The sequence below is a fragment of the Rhinolophus sinicus genome, linkage group LG03 (assembly GCF_036562045.2).
Source record: "Rhinolophus sinicus isolate RSC01 linkage group LG03, ASM3656204v1, whole genome shotgun sequence".
Lineage (NCBI taxonomy): Eukaryota > Metazoa > Chordata > Mammalia > Chiroptera > Rhinolophidae > Rhinolophus > Rhinolophus sinicus.
Window position 1 is genome coordinate 165,866,155 of NC_133753.1, and position 27,905 is coordinate 165,894,059.

General features: G+C 40.3%; 1 protein-coding gene across 2 annotated transcripts in view; it reads right to left on the reverse strand.

The window, feature by feature from the left end:
• Nucleotides 1-27,905, reverse strand: part of SNX18 (sorting nexin 18) — a 69,672-nt gene that overhangs the window by 19,324 nt on the left and 22,443 nt on the right. The window contains exon 2 of one of the 2 annotated variants that reach the window (XM_019756147.2): nt 24,486-27,083. The exons of the other annotated variant lie outside the window; for it this stretch is intronic. Coding sequence (XP_019611706.1) covers nt 26,830-27,083 — 254 coding nt within the window. The 3' untranslated portion in view covers nt 24,486-26,829. Of the gene's footprint in view, nt 1-24,485; nt 27,084-27,905 lie in introns of those variants that run through there. 2 annotated transcript variants of the gene reach the window in all.

Here is a 27,905-nt window from a genome sequence, read left to right on the forward strand (position 1 = left end):
CATTCCTGGCACTGTTAGGGGGTGCAAAAAACATATATGATATGGTTTTTTATATTAGGGCATTTTCAGTCTAATTAGAGAAGAAAGATGAACAAACTTTGAATAATTAGCAAGTAATTAACAGCTTAAATGATATGGTTAGTGAAATAGAACAGCAGATGACTTTGGATACAAGTATGAAGGAACAAAAGACATGGTAGGTAGTATTTTGAAAGGATCACATAGCTGTCTTATGTTAATCATTCTTCCCATAGCACGTGGCTTTGCACAGAGTAGGTATCTTAATAAAGAAGAGTGTTTGGTTGCAAGAGATAGAAACCCCTCAAGCTCAGAAGTGAAGAGGAATTTATTCTAAGCATCCAGGGACGTCTTGTAGGACCAGAGCAGTAAATAAAGCAGGCCTTATCAGACAACAGGAAAGTGTCTGAAACTAAGTCACCCATTCTCTCCGTCACCATCTCTCCCCTGAGGCAGTGGGGCATCTCACTGCTGTTATACATCTGATTCATACTGGGCTCCCCGGAGATCAGGTCCAAAATGGTACCCCACAACAGCAGCTTCGGTTCCTTGGTCTACATGGCATTTAGCTAATTGTGGCTTCTTCTTTCCAAGTCTACAGCTGGAAAACTGGATGGGCGCAGCAAGGGCTGACCAGCTGCTGCATTTGAAGGTAGGGCCCTGGGGCCTCTACTGTGGGGTCTGGGGGCAGCAAGGAAATGCTTGGCATCTCCAGCACAGAAGCCAGTGAACACATACTCAGATCTTATCTCCCATCTCTGATTATACAAAGGGAGAATGCCTTTGTTTAAAGAAAGGCTAAATTTTCCTTTCTTCTCTGGGTAACTCCCCTGGCATTTGGGACATAGAGATGTTTGTGATGTATCACATTGCAATTGACATGTTTGTTTCAACAGTAATTAAGTCATCAGACTTGATTAATGGGCTTAGGTTAAAGAGGTGCAATCATGGAGCTCATCTGACATCCAGAAACAGCCCATTGATTTGCCCAGAATCTCCTACAGTGAGAGCTGTAATTACAGCTAGCCTGGGAGCAAACGGCATTTTTGTGTAATAATGAACAACCTAACTTGCATATCTGTGGCATTCCTCCTGCTTTGTGTCAGGCTTGGATCCGACCTAGTTTGCTTCACACTGCAGGCTCCAGCAATCTTAGCAGTTCCAACAACTACACGTCGTATTGTAGCCACTTCCTTGGTTCCTGAACACACAACCCAGAACTGAATGGAAGGAAACAACATCTGTGACTCCTCTGCTCTTACTCTGGGCCTTCCCAGAGCTGCAGCCACCCTTTCTCCATTTTCCACATGCCTGCAGGAAGGCCAAGCGCTCAGCTCTTACTGGATCCCACTCCACCCCTACATCTGCTTTCGTCTCTTACATCCCTTCTCCTTGTTTCAGCTTGATGTAACTGAAAAAACAACAGAGACTTAAATACTAATCCTAACTAGCTATGTGACTGTGAGAAAGTTGCTTAGTATTTCTGGGCTCCAATTTTTTCCTCAATGAAAACGTGAGTCCTACCTGATACACTACAACAGTCTCTCACCTGCTTGCCATGTCTAGTGGTTCTCTCAGCTCCAGGCCTGCCACCAAGCTAATCATCCTAAAAATGTGGCTTTGCATAATCCCCTGATGCTCCAGCTTCCGTGATGTGTCTCATTTCTAAAGAAATTTGGTCTCAATTCCTTTGCCTGGCATCCTCAATGCCATCATTTCCCAGCTCTACCTCCCATTATCTCCTGCTGCTTCTTTTTAGTCATGGTTTCCAAGCTATGGTATGTGTACCTCTGAGGGCATGGGAAGTACGTCAGGGGCTACTTAAAGCCCCAGGATGCCTCTTGCCAGAGCATCGATTTTATAATTTGGAGGAGAAAGGGTTTTTTTAAAACTTTGTTCTTGATGACAATTTAAATATTTTTAATAAATTAATACAAACATCAGTATATTATGAAATAGAATACCATGTGTATGTGTGCGTATACGTGTTTCAGATAAAATATGAGGGCATTTCTTGCTGAAGGAAGGCCATGTTCCAGGTCACTACACCTCTACTAATAGGGGTACTTGGGTATAAAATTTGAGAAGCACGCATTTATCACTTAGAAATGCATTCAGTTGTCTGGCGATTAACAGAGTTAAGCAGCAAGAAGTGAGGAGTTAGGCAGTTAGCTGCTACTGATTCGGGGGCCCAACCACACTGCAGCCAATGACTACGTGATACCTTCAGCCCTTCCTTCATACTTGTCCCCAGATCATTCTTGACCTTTCCTTCCTGCTGTCACAAAATGGCTGCTATGGCTCCAGGCATCACGTAGTGTTCAAGGCAGTTAAAAGACAGAACAAGATAGTAAAGCAAAAGTCTTCTACGAGCCCCTAGGAGATCTCTACTTAATTCTCATTGGCCAGAACAGTTACATGGTCACCTCTAGATGAAAAGGAGGCTTTCCAGAGTAAATCTACCACCTAAGGCAGAGCAGGCTGCCACCCCTCCAATCCTCCTCCCCGCCAAAGTTAGTGTTCTGTCAACAAAGAGGAAAGAGGACTAGATCTCAGGGAGCACTTAGTGACTGAAAAGTACTCTTCCCTCCAGCCAGCTTGGTTTTCTGGTTGATCCTGGAGCCGGACACATAATAGAGATCCAACAAACAATCCACTATCATCTGTGAGTAGCAGAAATGACAAGTGTGCAGCACACAGAGTCTCCCCTTTCTCAAACACACACACAGTCTCACATGAAGGGACCACCAGCTGGGACCCTGCATGATCCTGAGCCAAAGAGAAGCCCTGCCCACAGAGCTTGGCCTCTAGAGCGGCAAAAAGGACTTTCCATCCAGATAGCAGACACATTTTCATTCGTCCCCAGAGAAATAGGGAAGTCTCTATGAGGGCATTTCTCAAGGACACCATCTCCCAAATATTCAGAGAATGTAAAGATTTCAACCCAATCCAATCAGTTAGTCCTCAATGAGCACCTACTCATGCAGCAGTTTTTATGGGATTTCTGTATTGAAATGAGGACTAAGGACTCAGAGCAGTTTTTGCTGTGCTCCAAACAGCTGTCCAGACCATTGTGTTCAGAGGAGCTAAAAAAAATCCTTTGAAAATGGCAAAAGCACTCTGAGCATCTTAGAATTAAAACAGACTTTATTTTTTTCTATAGGTACTTTCTTAGAAGACTCCTGGGTTATAGAAGAAAAGAAATGATGAGCTGGAAAGGCCTGCAGCCTCATAACTGAGAGCTAACCACATCGCCTGTTGCTCTGACTTGGCACCACGAGAGACAGGGAGGGGTGCATGGTTCCTTTCCAGGTCACCCCATGCCCGCCCTTCTGTGCAGAGGAAGTCACAAATGGGGCCAAGAAATAAACAGAGAATTGAACTTGAGAGGGAAAGTACAGGAGTCTTCTTCCAACCCAGAAGTCATAAAGGAACAGAAGAAACGATCTGTAATGCTTGGGGTATGTTTCCGTAGTTGTCGGCCAGGATTTCATTTCTGAATCATTTTTTAACACTTGGCAAAGAGGATTAGGTGTTTAAAACTCCTTTTGTGGTTAAGGACCTGGAAGCATCTGTAAATACCATCTGTAAACAACAATGGGTTTTAACCTTTTAATACTATAATCACTTTCACTTTAAAATATTTGCTGTTTTACAGGAACTCTCTGTTAGGTTGAAATTTTTGCTTGTTCCTCAAATCACCTAAGCAAGCAGGTTTTGGGAAGTGACAGGACTTTCTCTAAATCCTTACTAGCCTAGATATTTGAACTCCTTTAATACAATGCTTACAGGTGATCAGACTTTGCATTTTCTGATACTGTCTTGTTCGAGGTGACATGTTAATAGGTGCTTGCTGAATGCTAACTCTGTGCTCACTGTGCAAGGCCCTGTGGAGGAAACAAAGAAATCCATGAGCGAGATCGTGAGTCATGTGCTTAGTGGCATAGAATATAATCTCATGCTAATTATTGAGCTACACTTCTTAGACCTATTTAAAACTGATTAAATAAATGTCGATAAACATGTGATGGTTACTATGCAGCTGAAATGATAATGGAGATCTAATAGATATAGGTAACTGTGTTTGTCTCCTAGGACTGCTGTAATAAAGTGCTTGTCACAAACTTCGGTGGTTTAAAACAACAGACATTTATGCTCTTACAGCTATAGAGGCCAGAAGTTCAAAATCAAGGTGTTGGCAGGGTGATGTTCTCTCTGAAGGCTCTAGGGGGAGGACTCTTCCTTGGCTCCTCCCAGCTTCTGGTGATCGCTGGCTCATGGGTACATCACTCCAGTTTTCCCTTCCACCATCACATGGCATTCTCCCTGAATGTATATGTGCCTGTGCCCAAATTTCTCTCTTCTTATAAAAATACCAGTCATTAGGATAGGGCCCACCCTAATCCAGTATGGAATAGAAGACCTCATCTTCACTTGATTACATCTACAAAGACTCTATTTTCAAATAAGGTCACATTCATAGGTACTGAGGGTTAGGACTAGAACACACCTTTTTGAGAGATGCAATTCGAATCAGTACACTGCCCATGTTTTTAAATATCAGTTGTCAGAAAAGTAAAAATACTAAGTTGTCAGACCGTTAACACCCAGCAGCAAGTTCTTCAGCACCCCACCCACAAAGAGTGGGGTCCTTGTCTCCTGCACTTGAATTATGTGGGCTTGTGACTGCGTTGACCAACACAGCATGGCGATGTTATATGACTCCCAAGGCTAGATCACAAAAGGCCATGCAGTGTCTCCCTTGTTCGCTCTAAGAGCCGTGAGTGTTGTATAAGAAGTTACCCTGAGGCCACCATGTTGTGAGGAAGCCCACTCCACATAGAAAAGCCATGGCAGGTACTCCAGTCAATAATCCCAACTGAGCTTAGAATTCCAATGAACCCAACCCAGGTGCTACCTCTGTGAGTGAAGAAAGAAGCCTCTAGTTGGTTCCACACATTCCAGTCATTCCCAGTCATTTGAGTTTTCCCAGCTGAGACCCCAGACTTCGTGGAGCAGAAGCAAGCCATCCCTGCTGTCTCCTGGCCAAACTCCTCACCCAGAGAATTCATGAGCTATAATAAAATGGTTGCTGTCTCATACCGCTAAGTTTTAGGTCAGCTTTGAATAGTGAAGTCACATTTTAAAAAAAGCATGAATACGTGTGCATGCCCAGGAAAAGCCTAGAACGTTTGAGCCCAAACTGTTAACAGAGATTATTTGTGGCGGGAGGCGGTGTTACCATTTTCTTTTACACCTTTCTGTATTTTCTGAATTCTTTACAATGAGTTCCTATTACTTAAATAATCAGAAAGAAGAAGAAGGAGAAGGAGGAGGACGAGGAGGAGGAGGAGGAGAAGAAAACAATTCTCATGTAGAAAAAAGGCACCACTGAAATATGGTGGCTGTGTTTCCAGCCACAAGTAAGGAAGAATTCCTGATGACAGTTGAGGCTTCTCTGTCCTGTAACCATAATCAACACACAAGTCATTTTGCAACCAAAGCTCATGTCAGCTAATTCCCTGGGACGCACAGGGATAAGTCTAGTCTCCTCAGAGTTGGTACATATGGAAATAGCAGTGACTGAAAAGGAGAGTCAGGCATTTTCTCGGGCACTGTCCTCCCTCACATGGCCGGGCCCAGAGCTCAGACGACCACTCCCTCCTTTGGGAATAGGGAAAGGCAGTGATTGTGCAGCAGGTCAGAAACAGGAGAAGGTGGAAAGGACAATGAGAGACGTGGGCATGTCCACTGAGGGCCTAGACGATGGAGGCCGGGTGCTATGGTTTTCTTCCCCTGGCACACAACGGAGCTGGGCCTGTGTACTGCTGATGTTATTTCCACCACTGCTAGCAAAGTTTCTGGCATAAAGTGTGTCACTGGAGCACATCCTTTTCCTTCAGAGCCAGCGTATTCAAAGGTTAACAACATACCCTGCCAAGAGCACAGACACAAATCTTGGCATGACAAAGGAGGCCTTGGTCCTCTTGAATGGTCACACTTTGGAAAATCAGGGAAAGCAGGGAGAAGCAAAAGGCCACAACTGAAAAGAACAGTCCTTGTGACTTTCACAAAAAAATAACGTGTTAGAATGGAGCCAAGTGTGAGTTAAGTATTATATGCATGGTTTCTAAGGAAACTTTAAAAGCAAATAGTGCATTAGGGAGGAAAGCACTCATTACAGAGAGGTTCCCAAACCCTGGGACCAACACTCCCTCCAGCAGCAACTTCCCATTTCCACAGAACACTCTACACCAAGATCTCAGGCACAATCGGCATGCAGCAACCTCCATAGAGGTGGACAGGATCCCAAGAGACCGGGCAAAAGGTGGGTGCCAAGGTACTCTGAGCTCTGCTAGGGCAACATGAGATACTTTCTGAGTATCCCCTAGGGTGCCATCACTCTATTTACAGCCAATCGTCCCTTTTGCTAAACTTGTTTCTTTGCACCCATTTGCCCATCAGCAGATACTCTGATGGTTTAGAGTTAACAAGTGACTCTGGTTTCTATAAGGAAAGCAAGGCAAATTTCAGCTCCTTCATTTTGTTTCTCCCATCACATTACCCCAGAGTTTTTGTAAGGACAAAATGAAACATCTTCAGTCCCCAGGCAAGGCAATGTGAGGCTGGGGGAGGCCCCAAACCTTCCTGCTTTAAACATTGTGTGATACTCTCTGCCTGCTTTGAGGCCTCCTCTGATGGGCCTTCACTGTGTATCCAGCTCTGATATGATCCCTCACACTCTGCCCCTCACCAACTTTTCTGGGGCCAGAAAAATCTCAGTCTAACTCATTTCTCAGTAACCTTTGTCCTCACACACAATTCCTGAGCACCACAGCATACTATTCACAAACACACACACACACACACACACACACACACACACTCACACACTAAAATCCATGCCTCTGCTTACAGGCCAAGGGACCAAGTCACCTTTGTTCTACAGCCACCAAAATTTGACTGTAATAGCACAAGTTTGACAAATCCAGAGAAAGAGTATGGGGTAGAGCAGAGTGGATTGTCAAGTCCTAGAAGACAATTAGAGAAGCAAAATTTGGCAAACTCCATGCAAGTCCTGACAGGAAAGATGAAACTTAGCCAAAGAACTTCAATGATTCCTGGCCCGAAGGCCCAGTAGTGAAACCTTTCCTGAAGTGGAGACAGGAGAAGCTAATAGACTCAGAATATTTCTAGTCCTATTGGCAATACTAACTGTGGTGGAGATGGCTAGCTGTCCACCAACATAGTTTCTTCCCTTCCCTACAGTAATGAATCCCCCTGGGGGACTTGAAATAACACCTCTCTTTCCAGGCCTCCCTGCAGCTAGGTATGACCATATGCCTAGGTCCTCAATGGAAAATGAGAGGAAATATCTCATTTCCAGCCTAACCTTTAAAACACTGCACACATATTCCTCCACAATTTCCCCTTCCAATAGACCTGGGACCCAACTTCAACTTCCAAGTGAGGACAATAACCCATGACAGAGGTGGAAGGAGTCTTGGATTCCTGAGTGACCACCTGGAACAGAGAAACCTACCCTGGACTACCACATGAAGGAGGAATAAATGTCCATATTCTTTGTGTCACTGTATTTTGAGAGTTCTTTGTTAGGATGAAAAACCAAACTTTTGGAATAAAGCCCCCAATGTTTACTGCATCCAGTCTGCTGCATCCACTTTGTCCATACCAGCCAAGGCAAAAGCAGAAACAATCAAGATGACCTCTACCAACTGCTTTAGGTTAATTATCTCATTTACTCCACACAGAATCTTAGGAGATATTTTTAGTATCCTACCTTTACTGGTGAGAAAATGGAGACTCAGAGAAGTTCAATGACTTGTCCAGTCTACACCACAGTGACTGACAGAGTCGGGGTTTGAACTCAGGCAGTATATTGGATTCTTAAAGTCTGTGCTCTTACCTTCTACTTTTTGAAGATTTGTGTCCTGAAGGAGAATTTGAGATTGGATCAGTCCATTCCAGCCCATATGACTATGATTTCTTATTGTTCTGATTGAATCCATTGGATCCCTTTGAGTCTGGTTAATAAGGCTGTGTCTGGGTTTACAGGGGCTCACCAAAACCAGGGTTCTGACTCATAAAGCTAGAGGTTAAGTCATGGATATAGTAAATTCACCTGGGTGAGGAGGGACACATGGTTGAAAGACAGTCTGCCAGGCTTTTCCAGGGCAACATGTATGCTTCTGTATCTCTGGGTATGGCTGAAAGAGAATCAGTGTTTTTTTTGTTTTTTGTTTTCCTGAAATGAGAAGTGTTCATTGTTTAATTTTTATAATAAAAGTATGGCTTATTTGATGAGCACAATTTGAAACAGAACTGAATTGCATAAAGATAAAAGTAGAAATCCACCCTTTACCCTACTCTACCCCCAACTTTCCCACTCCACTGCTGACAAGCTCACGTCTCTACTGTTATCAGTTTGGCATATGACCTTCCAGCCCTCTTATAAACAGATGTACACAGCATGATGTAATTTTCAAAAAGTAGGTTACAGAATAATATCATACACATATTTGTTTATAAACATGAAAATAGCTACTCTGCCTTTCTTTTTAAAAACTGTTTTCTAGTATTCCAATCTTTGTACCATCATTTTACTCATTAAATACTTTGAAATGAGAAAAAATGTTAAAATAAACATTACTTATAAATATCTTTGCTCTAGCAATTCCATTTTTGGCAAGTTAATCCATAGAAATACAGAAGCAAATTTGTAAGTGGGTATGTAAATTTAAATGTGTATTGATATTTAGAAATTGTCCACCTATAATATGCTATCAATTTATATAACCATGAACAATGTATGACTTTGTTTACCTCTTCACATCATCACCAGCATGGTTACTGACAATCTTTTTTAACATTGACAAATCTGACAGGTTAAAAATTTATTATTTTAGTAGATATTTCTTTAATCTTCATTGAAAATGAGCATTCTTTAATCATATTTACTCATCTTTTGTATTTCTTCTTCTGTAGAGCTGTCATATATTTCTTTGCCCAATTTTCTTTTTGAGTTATTTGTCCTTTTCTTTTCTTTCTTTCTTTTTCCTTTTTTATTTTTTTTTTTAAGATTTTATTGGGGAAAGGGAACAGGGCTTTATTAGGGAACAGTGTGTACTTCCAGAACTTTTCTACAGTCAAGTTTTTGTCCTTTCAATCTTAGTTGTGGAGGGTGCAGCTCAGCTCCAGGTGCCATGTTCAATCTTAGTTGCAGGGGTCAGAGCCCACCATCCCTTGCGGGACTCGAGGAACTGAACTGGCAACCTTGTGGTTGAGAACCCACTGGCCCATGTGGGAATCAAACCGGCAGCCTTCGGAGTTAGGAACATGGAGCGCCAACCACCTGAGCCACCAAGCCAGCCCTGTCATTTTCTTATTAAAGTGTAGGAGTCATTCATAGATTTAAAAAATGGTTATTTTTAATAATATTTTGCAAAACCTTTTTCCAAGTGTGTCATATGTTTATGAATTTTTTTATAGTGCTCTTGCACTATAAAATCTACATAAAATTTTAATTTTTAGAAATTCAAGTCTTTCAAACTTTTCTTTGTGAGTTTGTTTATCATTTTGTGCTTAGAAAGGCCTTTATTTCTTTTCCTAAGGTTATAAAAATGTTTCAGCAAAATTTCCTCTTAAATGTTTATGGTTTTATGTTTTTCAAATAAAGCTGATCCATAAAGATTTATAGTTTTATTGTAATAATTATAATTTGTTTTGTTTTCAAGCAGGAAGCAAATTGGTCCCAATTTATTAATAGATAATTATATTTTTTCTGCAATGATCTGAGGGCCTTCTTTTGCATCTACTCTGTTCCCATATAAATTAAAATCCATTTCTAGATTTCATTTTCTGTTCCATGATATGTCTCAGTGTCATACTATTTTAATTATTGTAACTTTATAATATGACTTAACATTTGGAAGACAAAAATTAAATTCCTTTGTACTCTTCTTCTCTAGAATAGCACACTTAAATTACTAGATAAAGTTTAATATTCCCTTCAGAAATTTACTGGACTTTATTACATGTAGAGATAAAGGGAAAGTTGTATCACTTCTAATAGTCTACTGTAAAAAAAATCATCTCTCATTTACTCACCCTCTTTAATATTCTCATAAAATTTCACAGTTTATTTTACATGTTAAATGTTTATTCCTATTGTTAATTTTTTGCTACTATTATAAATAATATTTTTTCTCTATGTTTTATAACTGGTTATTATTTAAATATAAGAAAGCTGGGTTGAATTTCTTTGCTAATAGATTTTTTTTTTCCCATCACAACCATTATCTTCCAGAACACATTTGGGACATGCTACAGCGTTTCAGAAAGTGATTATTAGATATGGTGACAGTATAATTCTTCATGAAAGTATGAATTCATAATAGGGAAATCTGCTTTAGTTTGCACTTTGATATATTATACTCTAAGTTTCTCTCAGCTAGAAACAGCTACTCTTTTCTTCTTATAGAACATCGTGTAAACACAACATTAAGATTTAGTGATGGAGTCGCATATGTCTCTTCTGAGATTGAGCTTGTTTCAATATGTCTTTCCACATTGAAACTTTGCATCTACAAAAAGTAGAATCCTAATGCTCTCAGGCTTTAAAGTAAAAGATGAGAAGGTCTCTATGTGGTCCATCATTTACTAAAATAAAATAAACTGTAATTCATTGTGGCTATTTTAGAACATACAGAACTTCCGGATCAGAAATAGTATATTTATTTACCCACACCCATTCTATTTCAAAAACCAATGAGATCAGAAGAATGTACATAGCATGCTACCATTTGTGTAAAAAAATGGGGGGACACAAAAAATGGAGGGACACATCCATATGTGTGCTCATATATTTACAGAATATCTCTGCAATGATATATAAAAAACTGACATCATGGTCGCCTCTGGGGAGACTGGAGGATACAGGTGAGCAGGAGACTTACTTTCCAGTGTGCACTCTTTTACACTCTTTGAATTTTCTATCACATGTAGGTATTGCACTTATTAATAAGCTTCTATGTCAGAAAGATATTGAGAAACAGTAGTATTCCATACTAGCAATGGTGTGGTGAGAATGAGATGGGAATTTTTTTAATTTGCAAATTGAGTACAAATTGGTACAATTATAATTGACATGTCAGAAGCCTTTAAAATTTCCTTTATCGGCATCTCTGATTCTTTCTGCAGGATACACTTTTACAAGCAGAGTTACTGTGTGTGGTAAGCAGAATAATGGTTCCCCAAATGGTCCTCCACGTCCTAATCGCTAGGACCTGTGAATATGTTATGTTACACGGCAGGAGGCAGTCAGGTTGCTCATGGAACTGAGATTGGTAATCAGATGACTTTGAGATGGAGAGATTATCCTGGATTATCTGGATAGACCCAATGTAATCACTAGGGTCCTTATAAATTAAAGAAATGACAGAAGTCAGAGTAATGCAGTGAAAGCAGGAGTCAACCAGCCATTATTGACTTAGAAGATGGAAGAAGCCATGAGCCAAGGAATGTAGGCAGCCTCAGAAACCTGGAAAAATCAAGGAAATCGATCTTCCCCTAGAGCCTCCAGAATGAATGCAGGCATGTCAACACTTTCATTTTAGGCCAGTGAGACTCATTTTGGTCTCCAAAACTGCAAGATAATAAGTTTGTATTGTTTTAAACCTCCAAGTCTATAGTAATCTGTTACAGCAGCAATAGAAAACTAATATACTTTGTCAAAGAAGTATTCATTTATAAGAGTAAAAACCTGGAAAGAATCTAAATGTCTAATAATAAAGGAATAGAAAACAAATGATGCAACATTTATAGGAAGGAGTATTATACAACAAGTAAATACTTGATTTTAAAATTTATTAAATGCTTACGAGACAATATTAAGTTGAAAAGAAAGCAGTTTATAAATCTGTATCTGATTCTAATTATAAAAATGATCTACTCATATAATATGAATGCCATATCTAGTAAGGTCCAGCTACAGAGAAGAGAAATTTCTCAAGCTATTTCAAACAGAAAGGGGGCTATAAATAATTAGATCCATACAAAATCATGGGGAAAACCGTAGGAGCGGACTCTCAAAGGGCCTCTGGAGAGGTCGAACCGGCCTCCCAGGGTTATAGCTACTTCAGTCTGGATCACAGAGGGGGTTGTCAGGTGGAGTCCAAGGTCACACATACAAAAGGCTGTGGAGAAGATATGGACCTTTTCTTACAGTTCCCTTTCTCATCACCACCAAATTCTATTCATATAATATAAAGAATATTTCAATCTAACATCACATTTTTCTGCCTCCATAGTCATAATATTTTTAGAAGACAAACCCAAAACAAACACCAAAGACTCTAGGCTTGTTAAAAACACAGGCTCTGGAGTTAGACGACCTGGATTTAAATCCAGCTCCTTCCTTCTGTTACCTCTCACTCTTGGTGCCCGAGGACCTTTGTCAGTAAAAGCAGTAATATTAGTTAGTGCCTACCCCACAGGGCTCTCTGAGGATTGAATCGGGGAGGCCAAGCACTTAGCAGGGAATTCTGTAAAATGAAACCACTCAATAAATGGTAGCGATTGTTCTTTCCTGTACTTATCAGGTATTACTTATGTATTACTTTTATCATCAGAAAAACAAAAACCTCATTTTACAAAAATCCAAGCTGGATGTTAATTTTCCCAAAATAATCATGGTCTGATGAAAAAAAAATATATAAATTTTAAAAGTTGTTGTCTTGCATCAGTGCTGTTGTATATCTGCTTCCTGTTGATAAGGGGAATAATAAAGACACACAGGTCTATTCAAAAGTTGAGAGTGAAAAGACCCTGAGTATTTTCATTCTCAAGGCCATTAATTTTATACAACAACGTCACCCTCCATCTATTGCATAAAAAGCACCCTATTTCAGCATTTGACAATGAATGAATAGATTTTGGGAGACAAATGGAGAGCAGAGGCAGCTCCAGATTCTTTTGCCAAAATGAGAATATGAGTCTAATGCTTCTTGTCATTGCCTCACGCTGCATACATCTTCAAAGAACCACATGGGGTGATTTAGTTGATAACAACAGCCACCTTAAAATTAATTTTAAAACCTCCAAGCTAGTGTGAGTCAGGTTTTACTCTTTCCAAATCTTTAGCAAGTTTGTGGGTTAGAAATGCATTCACCAAAACATAGACAGGAGGTAAATCATGACTCTTAATTCATTTCAGCAGGGTATGTTCTGTAGCTTGTTCTTTTTGTATATCAAATAACTTCATGGTCCCAGAGCATCCAAGTACGTGAACTTTAAGGGTCCTAAGTATAAACCCCAATAGGAAGTGATTTTACTTTTATTCCCAAATTCCATTACACAAAACCAAAGGAAGTAAGGCTATCAATTTAGTCAGCATTAGAGATAAGGACCAAGCAGGAAATGACTTTATGTGATATCATCAGGGGCCCATGTCACAGCAGAAATGGGTAGGGCATGTCCTTTGTCCTTTACAGATTTTTCCCAGCCCTCTCTGAATGAAAGAATGGTGTGGGCAGGGGCAAATCTAATTATGTTACCCCAATATGGGTTGTACTGCTCTGTGGGGCCATGATGTAGACATTACTCTAATACTGGAAAAAAAAAAAAGAAAAGAAAAAGAGAAGAGGGAGGAAGGACAGGAGGGAGGGAGAGAAGGAAGAATGGAGAGAGGGAGGAAGTCAAAATCTTATTTAGGAAGATAAACCTTAGCTGGAAAAGCCAGTGAATGTTACTAGGAATTTATATTCTAGTTAAGTAATTGTGTCCTTGTGTCATTTTTAATATAGGCACTTCTATTAGGTGGGTGCAAAAGTAATTTTGCAATTATTTTTATCCTTTTAAACTGGAATTACTTTTGCACCAACCTAATACTTTAGAGAACATTTGAGGTGGTGCTCACAGAATAAATCACTTTCATTCGCTCATGCACCTTTAATGATCAGGCATGAGGACACAGGAGAATGATAAATTGGGCTCAAATTCCAGTGTGTGTGACTCTTGGCAAGTTACTTAGTCTTTCACCTGCAAAATAGGTCATTGAACCTACCACACAGGGTTGTTGCAAGGATTCAACAGGACGATGCGGAAGTGCCCAGCATAGCTGGACTCAGCAGATGTTCGCAGGAACTTTCTCCATGACTGCTTAGGAGATAACCAATTTTTCTTTTTTTTAGATTTTTTTTTTAATTTTGTAAAATATACATAAAATTTACCATCTCATTCATTTTTTAAGTGTAGTATTAAGTATAATCCCCTTATTGTGCAAAGATCTCCAGAACTGTTTTCATCTTTCAAAACTGAAACTCTATACCCATTAAGTAATTCCCATTTTCCCCTTTCCCCGGCCCCTGGCAACCACCATTCTACTTTCTGTCTCTGAATTTGACCATTCTAAATACCTCATATAAGTGAAATTTGTCTTTCTGTGACTAGCTTACTTCAGATAATCAAGTTTTCAGATTACTTTTTGAGACTTGTCAAATTTTTACACTCACACAAAAGTTTTGGCAGCGGCATGTTCTACTACTAATACTGCATGATTATCCAACTATTTAGGTAAAAACATGAAGTTTTCCAAAATAAAGGTGATTGATTATAATGAGTTAGATCATGTAAGTTGCAATAGATGGATACTATACAAGTAGTCAATTCTCCAATCACTTGCCATGTATTGGCACTTGTGTCTTATCCCACTTATTGCTTTGTAAATTCTTAGAGGTCAGGTAGTGCCTGGCATGCATTAAGAGTATGTACTAAACAGTAACAAACTAATTAATAAATTAATAAATCAATGAATTCAGATCCTATTTTAGGAATTGCTAGCAAGAAAATGTTCATCATAGGGTATTTCCCATTAAAATGTTCAGGACTGGTCAGGATAAGGGAAATACGCACATACAGAGCTGATGGAACACTAAACCTTTAAGAGGGCAATTAAATTTTTTTGTGCATTCTCCCCCATCCCCACCAACCCTGCAAATTCATTTCTAGTTAATTTATACCACCGAGATAATCATACAAATGTTCAAAGATACCTGACTGTGGTAAACTGATTAATAGTCTCCCAAAGATGTCTACATCCTAATCCCCAAAAGATGAGAACCTGTGAATATGTCATATTCATGGCAGGAGGTAACAAAGTTGTAGAGAGAATTGAGGTTTCTGATCAGCGAACCTTAATAGAAGATGCTCCTGGATTACACCAGGTAGACCCAATGTAATCCCAAGGGTTGCTTAAATGTGGATGAGGAAGGCAGAAGGGTCAGTGTAGGAGGGATTCAGTGATGGTGTGAGAAACCAACATTGGCTGGCTGTGAAGATGGAAGGGAGCCAGGAGCCAAGGAATGCTGCAGCCTTTAGAAGCTGGAAAAGCAAGAAAAAGGATTTTCCCCTAAGTCTCCAGAGAAGATCGCAGCCCTGCCAACACCATGATGAAAACTATTTTGGATTTCTAACTTCTGGAACTGGGAGGTAATAAATCTGTATTGTTTTAAGCCACATTTGTGACAATTTGTTACAGAAACAATAGGAAACTAATACGATGACTAAAGATACTCATTGCAGCATCATTTGTGACAAAAAGAAATTGTAAGCAACTTAAACACGCATCAATAAAAGCCTAATAAAATATTGTGTCATTGCCCTGGGTGTTGAAGATTTTAGAGTTTCACCAAAGAGAACAGCTGGAGCTAATTTCTCTTTCTGCTTTTGGCAAGGGCTTGCCAATCAGTTTAAAATAGGAAAGAGGGAAAATACAGCAAAGAAATTCCGGTTAATAAACTATCCTGCTCACAAACGCACAGCAAATATAACACAACACTCAGAATGTAGGACTTTTAAGTCACCCAGTCTGATTTCACTCTTACAATAAACCTATAAAAATGCCAAGCACTATGCTAAACACTGGAAAAGACAGAGGAAAGACGCTGACTAGAGAAGGAGGAGGGGAAGCAGGCAAGAGAATTTTACCAAGTGCAAGAAGTGCCGAGGCCGGGGAGAGCATGAGCAGCTCAGGAGCACAGGGGCATCTAACCACACCAGGGGGGAGGGCAGGACAGGGCAGCTGCCAGGAGGAGGAAGTGCCTGAAACCAGTTCCAAAGGAGGAGTGGGATTCAACCAGACAAAGAAGATGTGGAAGGCTGTGCCGGGGGAGGAAACAGCATACACAGCGTTAGTTGGCATGATGTCCAATATGGGTGTGTGGGTGGGGTGCCATATGAGAAGACACGACACAAGGACTTCCACATAATTAGCCTTTTCACATTCTCCGAACCTCAGTTTCCCCGCCTTTATAATAGAATCATAAAACCTTCCTTGCAGGAGAGGAGTAAGAGATCTGCTCAGAGCCTCGGGGCCAGGAAAGGAAGACCCATCTCCTGGGGTCCCTGCCCTGTACTCCTCCTCCAGGCCATGGCTGCTCCCAGAGAAGGCCCTCAGCCGCAAGCAGGCTGGAGCCACTTCTGGTTCTTCAAAGCCCCAATGCACTAAAGCATGAAAAATATTTTGTGGTTTATTTCATGTATATTTAACAGATCATTGCTTTTAACACATACAAAATACAATGAAATAAAATTGTGCTATTCAACATGATTACAGACTGAAACGATACTAATTCATAGTTCATTACAGGCCATGTGTTCTGATAAGGGAACAGAGATTCAATTTACATAATGAACGTTTTCTTCTTTCAATCCCTTCACTGCTTCTGACTTTCTATTAGACCTCATTTAGAGGGGACCTTTGAGAGCCTTCGTGAATGAGAAGCCTGGACGGCCTGCCAGTACTAGGCCCTGTTTATACTGACTTGAAGAAAGAAAGCAAACTTGTGCTTCAGAATCATCTGGGGAGTTTTTCAAACATACTGAAGCCTGGGCTTCACTTTCTAGATTCTGATTCAATTGGTCTAGAGCAGGGTCCAGGCATCTTCATATTTTTTAAAAGTTCCCCCAGGTGATGCCAATGGAAAGCCAGGGTGGAAAAATACCATACCTGAAGGCAGGAGAGACTGAGAAAGAAATCCTTTCAAGTTTTATCAACTCATTTACAGATATTTGTGAAAAGACAAGCAATGGTGAAAAGAAAAGAAAAGAAAAGAAAAGAAAAGAAAAGAAAAGAAAAGAAGAAAAGAAAAAAGAAAAGAAGTGATCAAATGGGAGAAAAAGGAAGGTTTAATAAGAAGGCGCCCCTCGATAGACAATGGTACAGCAGAGGCACCTGGCCAGCAGGCCGAGCACAGAGTACAATGGAGGTTCGACCATGAAGAGCAGCGGATCAAATGTTTGCATATCAGGGAGTGGGAAGGAGTCCAAAGGAATTGTGAGCAGTCTGTTCCAGTTTGCCAGTTCAGTTTGCCAATACCACGTGGCAGCATTCCAACCGGCAGTTATGAGGTTCCCAGGGTGGATGGAGAGGCAACTGCTGATCCTCAACCCCTAGCTGGAAATACCAGCGCTGGTCAGAAGTAGCCACTACAGGGACCAGGCAGATATAACCGCACTGAGAGAGAGACAAGATTCTCAGGCCATAACCAGGATGACCAATCTATTGCTGAAATATGGATGTGTGCAACCAGAACCTTGGAAGTCAATTTTGTGTGTCTACCCTCTAGTCAGGCTATTATACCTGGAGACAGTGATGAGGTGGCCCCTCGCATTATCTGAGAGCTGAGTTACAAAATACATAATAGATCAGAAGAGTCACACTAAGAATGAATGGCCCTTGAAGCAAAGCAAAACTATAAAGTAAGAAGTTATCAATCCAAAGGGGTGGTCATCAGCTGTGGAGGACACAGAAAATGCAGGACGGCACTGTTCCTGTGCTTGCTAGCTCCATACTGGGCGCAGGGTGCCTTGGGCAAGGGACTCGCCCCCACTGTCTTCAGCCCCTACTGCCTCCATCTTTGTGTGGCCCCCATTGTGTCTGGATTATCACAGAGCCTCCTAACTCATCTCCCTGCTTCTGCCTTTTCTGTCCCTATACAGCAGCCTAAGTGATCCTGTCACCACATGAGGCAGATCATGCTCTTTTCTGTTCAAACCCCACAGAGACTCCCGGTGTCACTCAGAGTAAAAGCCAAAGTCCTCACAACAACCTACATACGACCTTCTACGACCTGGATCCCCCATCTCCAGTCTTTATCTCCTCTCCTCAGCTCTGCACCTCCACTACCCTGACCCCCAACCCCCACTCCCATCCTACACTCCCTCCCTGCTGAGCTTCAAACACGCCAGGTGGGGTCCTGCCTCAGGGCCTTTGCACTTGCTGCTGATGCTCTGGAATGTTTTCCCCCTGGGCATCCACATGGCTCACTCAAGTCCTTCAGGGCTTTCCTTCAGGTTGGGAGGCCTGTCCTGACTACTTTATTTCAAATAAATTCTCCCACCCCTCACAACTCATACTTCCTGCCCCATGCCCACTTTTTCCCCACACCACTATCACCATTGAAATATCAAATATTTCACTAATACATTTGATTATTTCATCTCCCCCCAACTACAATGTAAATTCATGAGGGCAGGGTTTTGGGCTGGTTTTGTTCACTGCTGTACTCCTTGTGCCTAGAATAATGCCTGGAAAATAGACATTCAATAAATATTTGTTGGACAAAGGAACACATTAATCCAAGTACCCAGGATATCTTACGGTGCCGATGGCTTCATCAAGCTCTGGAAACTGAATGACTCAATGTGTGTTGATGTTGGAGTAACTACGTTTTTCACAACCACTTTTGGATGATGATTTGGTTTCCCACGGGGTAAAGCAGGAGAGAATACGCTGGTCAGAAAATACGTAGTCTGCTCCCATTCAAAGTTTTTGTGTGGAAGGAATAAAAGCACTAGCATGGCAGTTTATTACTTTTTCAACTTCTACAGGGCTTCAGTCTCCAGGCAGCTTTGATGGCGTGAGCTCTCAGCCTTCACCTGTGAGACCCCTTGGCCGCCCGCTCAGACATCAGTGTCCCTTGTGATTCCTGGAGCTCAGCTCGCACCTTTCTTCCAAACGCTGCCTACGTTTATATTTAGGGTGAACAAACAGCAGCAACCGGGCATATATAGATTTCTGTTCACAAATGGCTGGGTGGGGCATGATGTGCGGTCATGTGTCACGTAGCTGAGGCATGGATTTGGGTCCAGCAGGCTGGGGCACAGACGCAGGTCCGCAGCCGAACAAAGTGGCACTGTGGCCAGGGCGCCGGCCGGCTCTCTCCATCTGTGGCTGACTCCGCCGTGCTCCTGGAACTGGAACAGAGGTCCTTCTTTGTGGAAAACTGCCCTCATGAGAAGGCCAACTGCTGTGCTGGTGGTGCAAACACAGAGGGCTAGCTTTTTGACATTTCATTTCTTTCATAAAATGCAATTTAGTGTTATTCGCAAACCTGGTGAGTCAAAGAGGTCTTCTGTTCTCCAAACCACAGTTCTCCTGTATGTACTGCCTATGGCTGTCATGTGGGATCCCAGGAGGTGTAAGACAGGGACAGTTCCGCTCTTCAAGGGGACAGCCACACTACCTCCTCACTGGCTAAAGCGCAGTGTATCAAGTAAAGTGACTAATACAAGCTGTAGAATCTGACCCTGGAGTCTGGTGACCTGGATTCAAATCCCACATCTGCCTCTTTCTGGCTGCATGACTATTACAGAATGTCTATAACCGTTTCCTTGTTTGTAAAATAGTTTTGTAATGTATATAATGGCAGGTAATGTATGTAACGGCAGGTAATAGTGCTATACCTAGGGCATAAATAAATGCTCGATATATAAGTTGTAGGAAAAAGAAATAGATCTCAGCCCAGGATCTATGGGTACTTAGCGTCTACGTGCCATCACAAACGTGATAGAAGTGCAGAGAGGAATGAGACACTGGCATGAGAGCATTGTTGGAAGCCTTCCCAGGACAGGGAGGAAGACGAGGGTTTTTTTATTTAGAAGATAATACCACAGGAAATAACAGACTGTGGTTTGGTTATACGAGGTCAGACAAGTTTGTGAACTTGATGCATCGGTGTTGCTAACCTTTTTTGCTATCAGAGGGATTATTCATTATGAATTTGTACCAACTGGACAAATAGTTAACCAAGTTTACTATTTGGAAGTGCTGAAAAGGCTGCATGATAAAGTTAATCGACCTAAACTATTCGTCAACAATTTATGGCTCTTGCATCACAACAATGTACCAGTTCACACGGCACTGTCGGTGAGGGAGTTTTTAGCCAGTAAACAAATAACTGTATTGGAACACCCTCCTACTCACCTGATCTGGCCCCCAATGACTTCCTTCTTTACCCGAAGATAAAGGATATATTGAAAGGAAGACATTTTGATGACATTCAGGACATCAAGGGTAATATAACAGCTCTGATGGCCATTCCAGAAAAAGTGTTTCAAATTGCTTTGAAGGGTGGACTAGGTGCCGGCGATGGTGCATAGCTTCCCAAGGGGAGTACTTTGAAGGTGACTGTAGTGATACTCAGCAATGAGGTATGTAGCACTTTTTCTAGGATGAGTTCATGAACTTGTCAGACCTTGTATGTCTCTTTCCAGTATATTTTACATATTCTCGTTAACAGTACATTTCCTAATGCTGTTTGAATGTCAACAAGAAATAACACAATGAGGATTAATTTGGTCATTATGAGTCTGTTACCCTTATAAGATTGTTCCTTCTATGTTTGCACAATTTGCTTCCAGATCTCAGGTTTTCACAGAGCTGTATGTAATTCCACCCTCCTTTTCAAATCCTGAGTTTTGTTTTGTTTTGTTTTTGCTAATCTCCCTGTCAATTTTTAAATTTAAAATTTTCTTAAAATAGAAAATACATTCAGTCACTCAAATTCAAAAGATATAAAAAGGTACACAATGGAAACAACCTAAATGTCCTTCAATGGATGACTGGATAAAGAAGATACGGTACATATATACAATGGAATACTACTCGGCCATAAGAAAGGATGAAACGCTGCCATTAGCAACAACATGGATGAACCTTGAGAATATCATGCTAAGTGAAGTAAGTCAGACAGGAAAAGAACCGTATGATTTCATTCGTATGTGGGATATAAAACAGAAAGGAACAAATGAACAAAACAACAAACAAACAAACAAACTCACAGACACAGACAACAGAAGGGTGCTTACCAGGAGAGAAGGGGGGTGGGAGGATGAAGAGGGTAAAGGGGGTCAAATACATGGTGATGGAGAGAGACTAGACTCTGGGTGGTGAGCACACAATGCAATATACAGACAATGTATTATATAAGTTTCAAGTGAAACATATGTTATTAACCAATGTCACTCCAATAAATTTAATTTTTTAAAAAGTGTATACAATAAAAATCTTCCTCCTACGCATCCCTAAGCCACCCAGTTCCCAGACCCCAAAGCAATGTTACCTTGTTACCAAATGTTTGCATCTACTTCCAGAAAACAATCTGTGCACATGTAAACAAACATTTATTTTCTAATCTTTTACTTGAAGGATAACATACAAAATAGTGTCCTGCCTTTTATTGTTTTCATGTAATTTTTCTTGGGAAATTTCCATTATTTGTATATAAGGAGCTTCTTGTCCTTTTTCAAAAATGACTGACATGTATAGTTTTTAGTCCTTCAGATAACTGCAATTTATCATGAAATTACCTGTCAGCATAGCTAAAAGGTCAAAATTTCTTTCCATGGATTCTAGAATAGGAGCCATCAAAAAGCACCATGTGTCAAGGAAGCCCCTTTCTCTCCAGGTTCCAGGTTTTGCTTTTCCTGTAGATATTCTGGTTCAGATAAAGAAGACAGGCCCCTGGGCTTCCTGGTCTCACAGGGTTGCAGCCTTGTACTGAATATGGAGCTGGCACCTCACTACTCCAGTTGGCTCACAAAGGAGTTCGCAAACTGGGGCCAGGTGATAAAAAAGTGATCAAAACTACAGCTGCCGAACAGCAAGAGATACAGTGAAATACTGTTGGTTTTAAGCTGGACCTAATTTGCTGAATCCTAAAATTGTACTCCAAATTTTTTTAAAGATTTTTCTCCCAAGAGAAACATTTTGAATGTATAACTTGGTATTTTCTAACTGTTAGGTTAAACAGAAGCAGAACCACCAAAATGTTTAACCAAATTTGCTGTACACCAATGTTTTATTTGATTCAGGGCATGGTTGCTCCAAAAGCGACGGAGAGGCATTGAATTCAACTTCATCGAGCGAACACACTGACAGTTTCATTTAGAAACGTCTGTGTGGCACGAGGTCAGGGCTGAGATCCCAAGCACTGAGGGCCGCTCCTCTGTGGCCTAGGCCTCGGAACGCATTTTCAAGGTGTGAAAGCAGAAGACATCAATAAAATCATTCATTGGTGAACAAAAGCAGAATTCTGAGCCGTCTGCCTCAGATATTTCTGGTAAGATCTATAGGACAACTTCCTAAACATACTGGTATTTAGTTCTTCAAGACTAAGTGGGGAGCCTTATTGAAAATGGGTTTTATCGCTGGAGAGCTGAGCCCCTCACCACCCCAGCAGGGGGAATGAGTGAGTTTGACAAGCATGGAGAATTAGGCTCTAGGCAGAATGTGCAAGGATGCTGTGTTATGATTTAGGAGCAGGAACCTGCAGAGGGGGCTTGCATCTGAGGGCAGCGCTGGCCAAGGCAGGTGGAAGGTGACAGAACCACGGTAGAAAGCAGGAAATTCTGCCTGACTGGGACCCAAGACTGGATTCCTTAATTTTCCAGCACAGCTGATATGAAGTTCTTACTATTTAAATCCTTCATCTCATCCCTTCTCACATAATCACAGAGCATCTTTATTGTTCTTACTCTTGTCACGCTTTGGGCTCAGAGCTTTCTATTTGTCATCCAATTTTCACAATATTTCTGTGAAGGAGATACTATATCCCATTACAGATAGAAAACTGACTCAGAGAGACTGACTAGCTCAGGGCCACACCACGTCTGGGAATATTGCTATCATTTATTAAGTACCTACTTCTGGAATATTTGTCCTTCCCACATTTGTTATTTAGAGAGAATACTGCAAAATGGTTAAGGACTTTACATACTGGTTAATATAATGCTCTCAATCATTCAATAAAATCTAAGTAGGCCTACCATACAATTGAGGAAACTGAGGCTCAGAGATGGGTTGGTGAGTAGCCAGGGGTCATTAAGAGAGCGCAGAAACTAGGATACAACCCCTGGCTCCAGTGATTTGCCTTTCTCACTGATCTGCTTAGTCAGCTTCCCCACTGTGCTTGCAGAGAAGACCAACAACTCAGCAGTTATTAAGTCCTGCACCCAATTTCCTAGAGTGACTGAAAATTTAAACCGCTAGAAAAATATGGTCTGATGCATCTGGCCACCTCAAACTTAGAAAACATTTCCAGATAAGCTGACAGGACCCACAGCCACAGAATACCTCCTATGTTGTGTGTTTCTAAGCCCCTTTGAAGGTGGCTTCATAAGGACAACTTGCCTTGCCCTTGGCCGACTTCTGGTACAAGTTACTGAAGTTACTAACATAAACAGATACTTAGTGGGACTACCTGAATGGGTGATGATTTTAAATTAATCAAATTAGCTATAGAGTTTCGTGAACAATTTATATGGCAACTACAGATGGAAGCTTAAGACACGAAATACACTCTTCCATTGTTATGTATAAGTCTTTCACATTAAATAAATGGAGAAAAATAATTATAGTATTTCACTGAAGCTGAGAAATAAAGCAACCTTTGTTTATTTTAAAAAGATAAACATGGCTGATCTGCACTAAGCATAACATTTTGAAGGAAATAAAACAATATTCAACATTTTTAGTCTATAAATAAATAATACCCTGTTTTACTTATTCTGTTAGCCAAAGATAAGATTGGAAATGAGAAAATTGGATAATGCTCATGGATTTAAAGGTATCCGACATGGTATGCGATTCTGAGGCAATAAAGACATAAACAGAAAAAATGGCTGTAACAATGAACTTAGTAAGAATGACATTTAAAGGTTTATACATAAACTGTACACGCTTGACTTGAGAGACTAAAACATTGTTCAAGTCCTGAATTAGGAGAACAGCAGCAAAATCTAAGACAATTGCAAACCGGCATTTAGGAATCTGCTGTATTGTTATGAATAAAAGTCAAACAACTCTCAGCGAGGCCCATGAAAACCCCTCCTACTCTGCTCAAGCCAGTGTGCTCTGGCTTTGTATTTCACTTTCAAATGTGTTCCCTTATTCTGGGTTTAAACAGTACCTTCACATACAACAGCCTAGAAGAGTTGAACTGTCTCTTCTAATGGAAGAGACATGACTGTAGAACCAGTCTCACTGTATTATCAACAACTCCATCTGTAATTAAAATAGCAAAACTAGGCTCAAGTGGACGCCCTCATGTTATAAATACATCATATAAGAGAATTATAAATAATAGAAATAAAGACAAATAATGGCATGAAGGGCATGATAGTTTATTTTAAAAAATTGTACCACACTGATCATAATGACCAGCATACACATTATGATGGCTTTTCTCTTGGGTTTGAACATTGCAGTATTTTTGCATACTGAAATGTTTCAATAGGACCAAGAACGTTAGAGAAATAAAGACCTTAGATGAAAATGAACACGACTAATTCTGGTGTCCTACCCCACAGAATTAATTTAAAACCCCTTATGAATCAGTGGCATTACAAAGTTATATAGTTATAAAGAACAAAAGTTCTTTTTTAAGTCGGCAGCATGAACTTACACTTCATTGTACTTTAATCTTTAGTTTTTATAATTTAAGCTATGTCCACCCTGGCTAAAGCACAATCATACAAGACACCTCAGATAATTTCCATGCTACCATTGCACAAGTTTAGTTATTTTACTTAAAAAAAAAATCAAACCACCATCAAAATAAAGAGGCAAATAAAACTGATTTGGAAAGCATAGTGCTTATTTGTCCAATACAGATTCAAACTTAAATGCTAGACTTAAACCTCCAAACTTATGCAATAAAATTAACATTTATGTATAGATGGGTTTTGTTTATCAAACTGTATTTTGCAATTGTTAAGAGAAAGCTCCTTTTTAGAGAATATATCTGGTTACAGTTCCACATATCTGCAGTAGAGACAAAGCCACATGATGTTAAATCTGGCTCTAAGTTATCTAAGGTATAAAATTTTCATCAAAATTATACTCTGATCTTAAAAATTCAACCCATATGAGATTACTTTTTACTGTGCTGTTAAGTAATTTCAATAATCACCCTTTTCTTTAATCAATGTGACTCACCAATATTTCAAACTGACCTCTTTACTTTCATGTCAATACCCAGGGATTTCTGAGGCAGCATAAGTTTGACTTCATAAAACAGTAGCTACTTTAACCTTTCAGTGACAATTTTTATATCTGTAAACGCAAGAATCACATTATTTAGCTCAGCAACTATGAATAACATTGAGATGTTGGCATTTCAAGCCAGAATCTCTTTGTGCTTTTTAAATGAAGCTGCTTTTGAATCTTTTTGGTATTTATCAGCCATTTGTATTTCCCTTATGATAATAAAAGAATATAGTTAAGATAAATGGCCTGGGGGATTATCAATACTTAAAAAAAAGAAAACAAAAAAAAAACAATTTCAGCATTTGGAATAGTAGAAATTATTTCTGGTCCCTCTTAGATCAACACTACTTCTCATCACGTATAACACTGAATTTTACAGACATCCCTGAAAAGTGTTTGATTAAGTAAACGAGTGAATCACAGTGGAGTCTCAATCAGGTAACAGTGTAGATCCATTAAAAACAAAAATCACACTGAATAGTAAAAGAAAATCTTCAAGCTAAAAAAAAACAAAAACAAAAGAAAACCCTCCTAAGAAGTAAAACCGAGTGTGTGTCCTCACTGATTCTGTGCTTGTATCCCCAACTGATTAGACTCCTCTTTCTCCGTGTTATTATAAGACTTGTTTGTTTAAATCTCCACACCAAGTTTCCAGGACACTTGAGTGAAGAGCTATGCTGCTGTAGCATCTACGGGAATAGAGTGGCACCACTGCCTTCCCTAACAGACTTCATATCCCACGATGGGAATCAAATCTCCCTCCGCTGCACTCACCAGCAGGTACCAGGAGACAACATTTGCTGTGCAAACTGATGACAGCTGATACTCCCACCTGCCCCCAATGCCAATATGAAGTTACCAGCAATTTGTCATTATATGTACTGGCCTTTCACTCTTTCAATCAGCAAAGTTATGGAACTTAAAAAAAAGCAGGGGTGGGGGGAGGATAGGGGTGTGGGTGTGGGGGTTAAGGTAGAGAAATGAAAACCAAGAGTCTAAAGGCACAAAGTCGCATAGCTGCTCTAGTTGGAGTTTGTAAACAGAGAACAGGTTGAATTTAGGTAATCCCAATCTATGAGAGTAAAAAGGCATCCACAGCAGGCTTTTATCCAGCCAGCTTCTTTGAGACCCTTCATGGGTTTTGAGGTCTACAAAGTATGCACTAAAATACCCATACTTCAAAAAGCAATAAGGCAAATAGTATAATCATTATTTGAAAAGTTACAATGGTAGTGTAGGCATACATAGTATAATTTAGTTACAATGTGTGGTACTGTTTCTATTATATAACCATATTAACTGTTTCTTTCCTACATAATTACATATTCAGCCAAGTCTCAGTTAACACAAAACCATCCTTGTACCACCACTGATAGTTGGCAATAGCTCTTTGATAGCAGTTTTTATTCTGCTGTAGAAATTATCCTTGAACTGAAAGAACTCCACAATCCAATGTCCAGTCATTAAACACTGTCATATTTGTGAAGAGCTTCTTCCAACTTCTGCGTCACTTTTTGGAAAAATATTATTTGTTGTTGTAAGAAATGCTGCATCTGTGATCTAAAGTCTCTCACTCGAATTTGATGGAAGTGGTGAATTTCAGCCAAGGTGGCAAAAGAAATAGTGTTACAGCGATCTTGAATGCCATCAGCCTTTTGGACTTCCATCTTCCCTTCTTCCACGTGTCGCCTACTCTCCTTTACTTTGGTAAGAGCTCCTGTAGTTAAAAAAAAATTAATTAAAAAATGCATACATATATTGCAATGCCACAGTTACATAGTAAACAGAATCATGGGCACTATAAATACTTGCCTGAGCTATTTTAAAGTCCTTTGGAATTTCAAGGGATTTTTTCTTTTTTTGAAGTAATCTGGTAAAGTTTCTGAAAACACCTTCACCGCTGCAATTTCACTTATTAAAACTAGCATTTGCCATTGACCAATTAACTACAGTTTGTTTTATCTCTTCCAGTAGAGATACTATACATAAAATGATCTGCATGGAATTGTCCCTTAAAAAGACAATCCAAGAAAACATGCAGTTTTCACGTTTTTAAGAGGAAAGGTGTGACACCATTACATACACATACATTAAGAGTTACCCATAAATACAATACCCCGCAGAGGATGCAAACCCACTTCAGAAAGTCTCACCAAAGAATTATTGTAAGACTGCAGATAGAGATTCTGAAACAAGGTAGCACCAACTCAGGTTGTGTTTTAGAAATCATGACATGCCATGAAGAGGGCAACGTTAGCAAACTACAGTTGGAGGCTGACTTTACTGGGGCTTACAATCCCGCGTACCATTGGCAAGAAAAGGGTAAATAATGCATGCATGCCTGGTTACGCCTGGTTCTGACTCCATTTTCCATCAGGAGACCCACACCTGGAACGTAAGGGCCCTGTAAGTAAGAAGTTGTCATCTTTTGTTTAGGGGCTGTAAGGATTAGTGAGTTTTGAGTCTGCCCTAAGGATGACCTGGCAGTGAAGCCTGCGGTGCCAATAGCATCTTGTCAAGAATGTCACCAAAGGTGTCT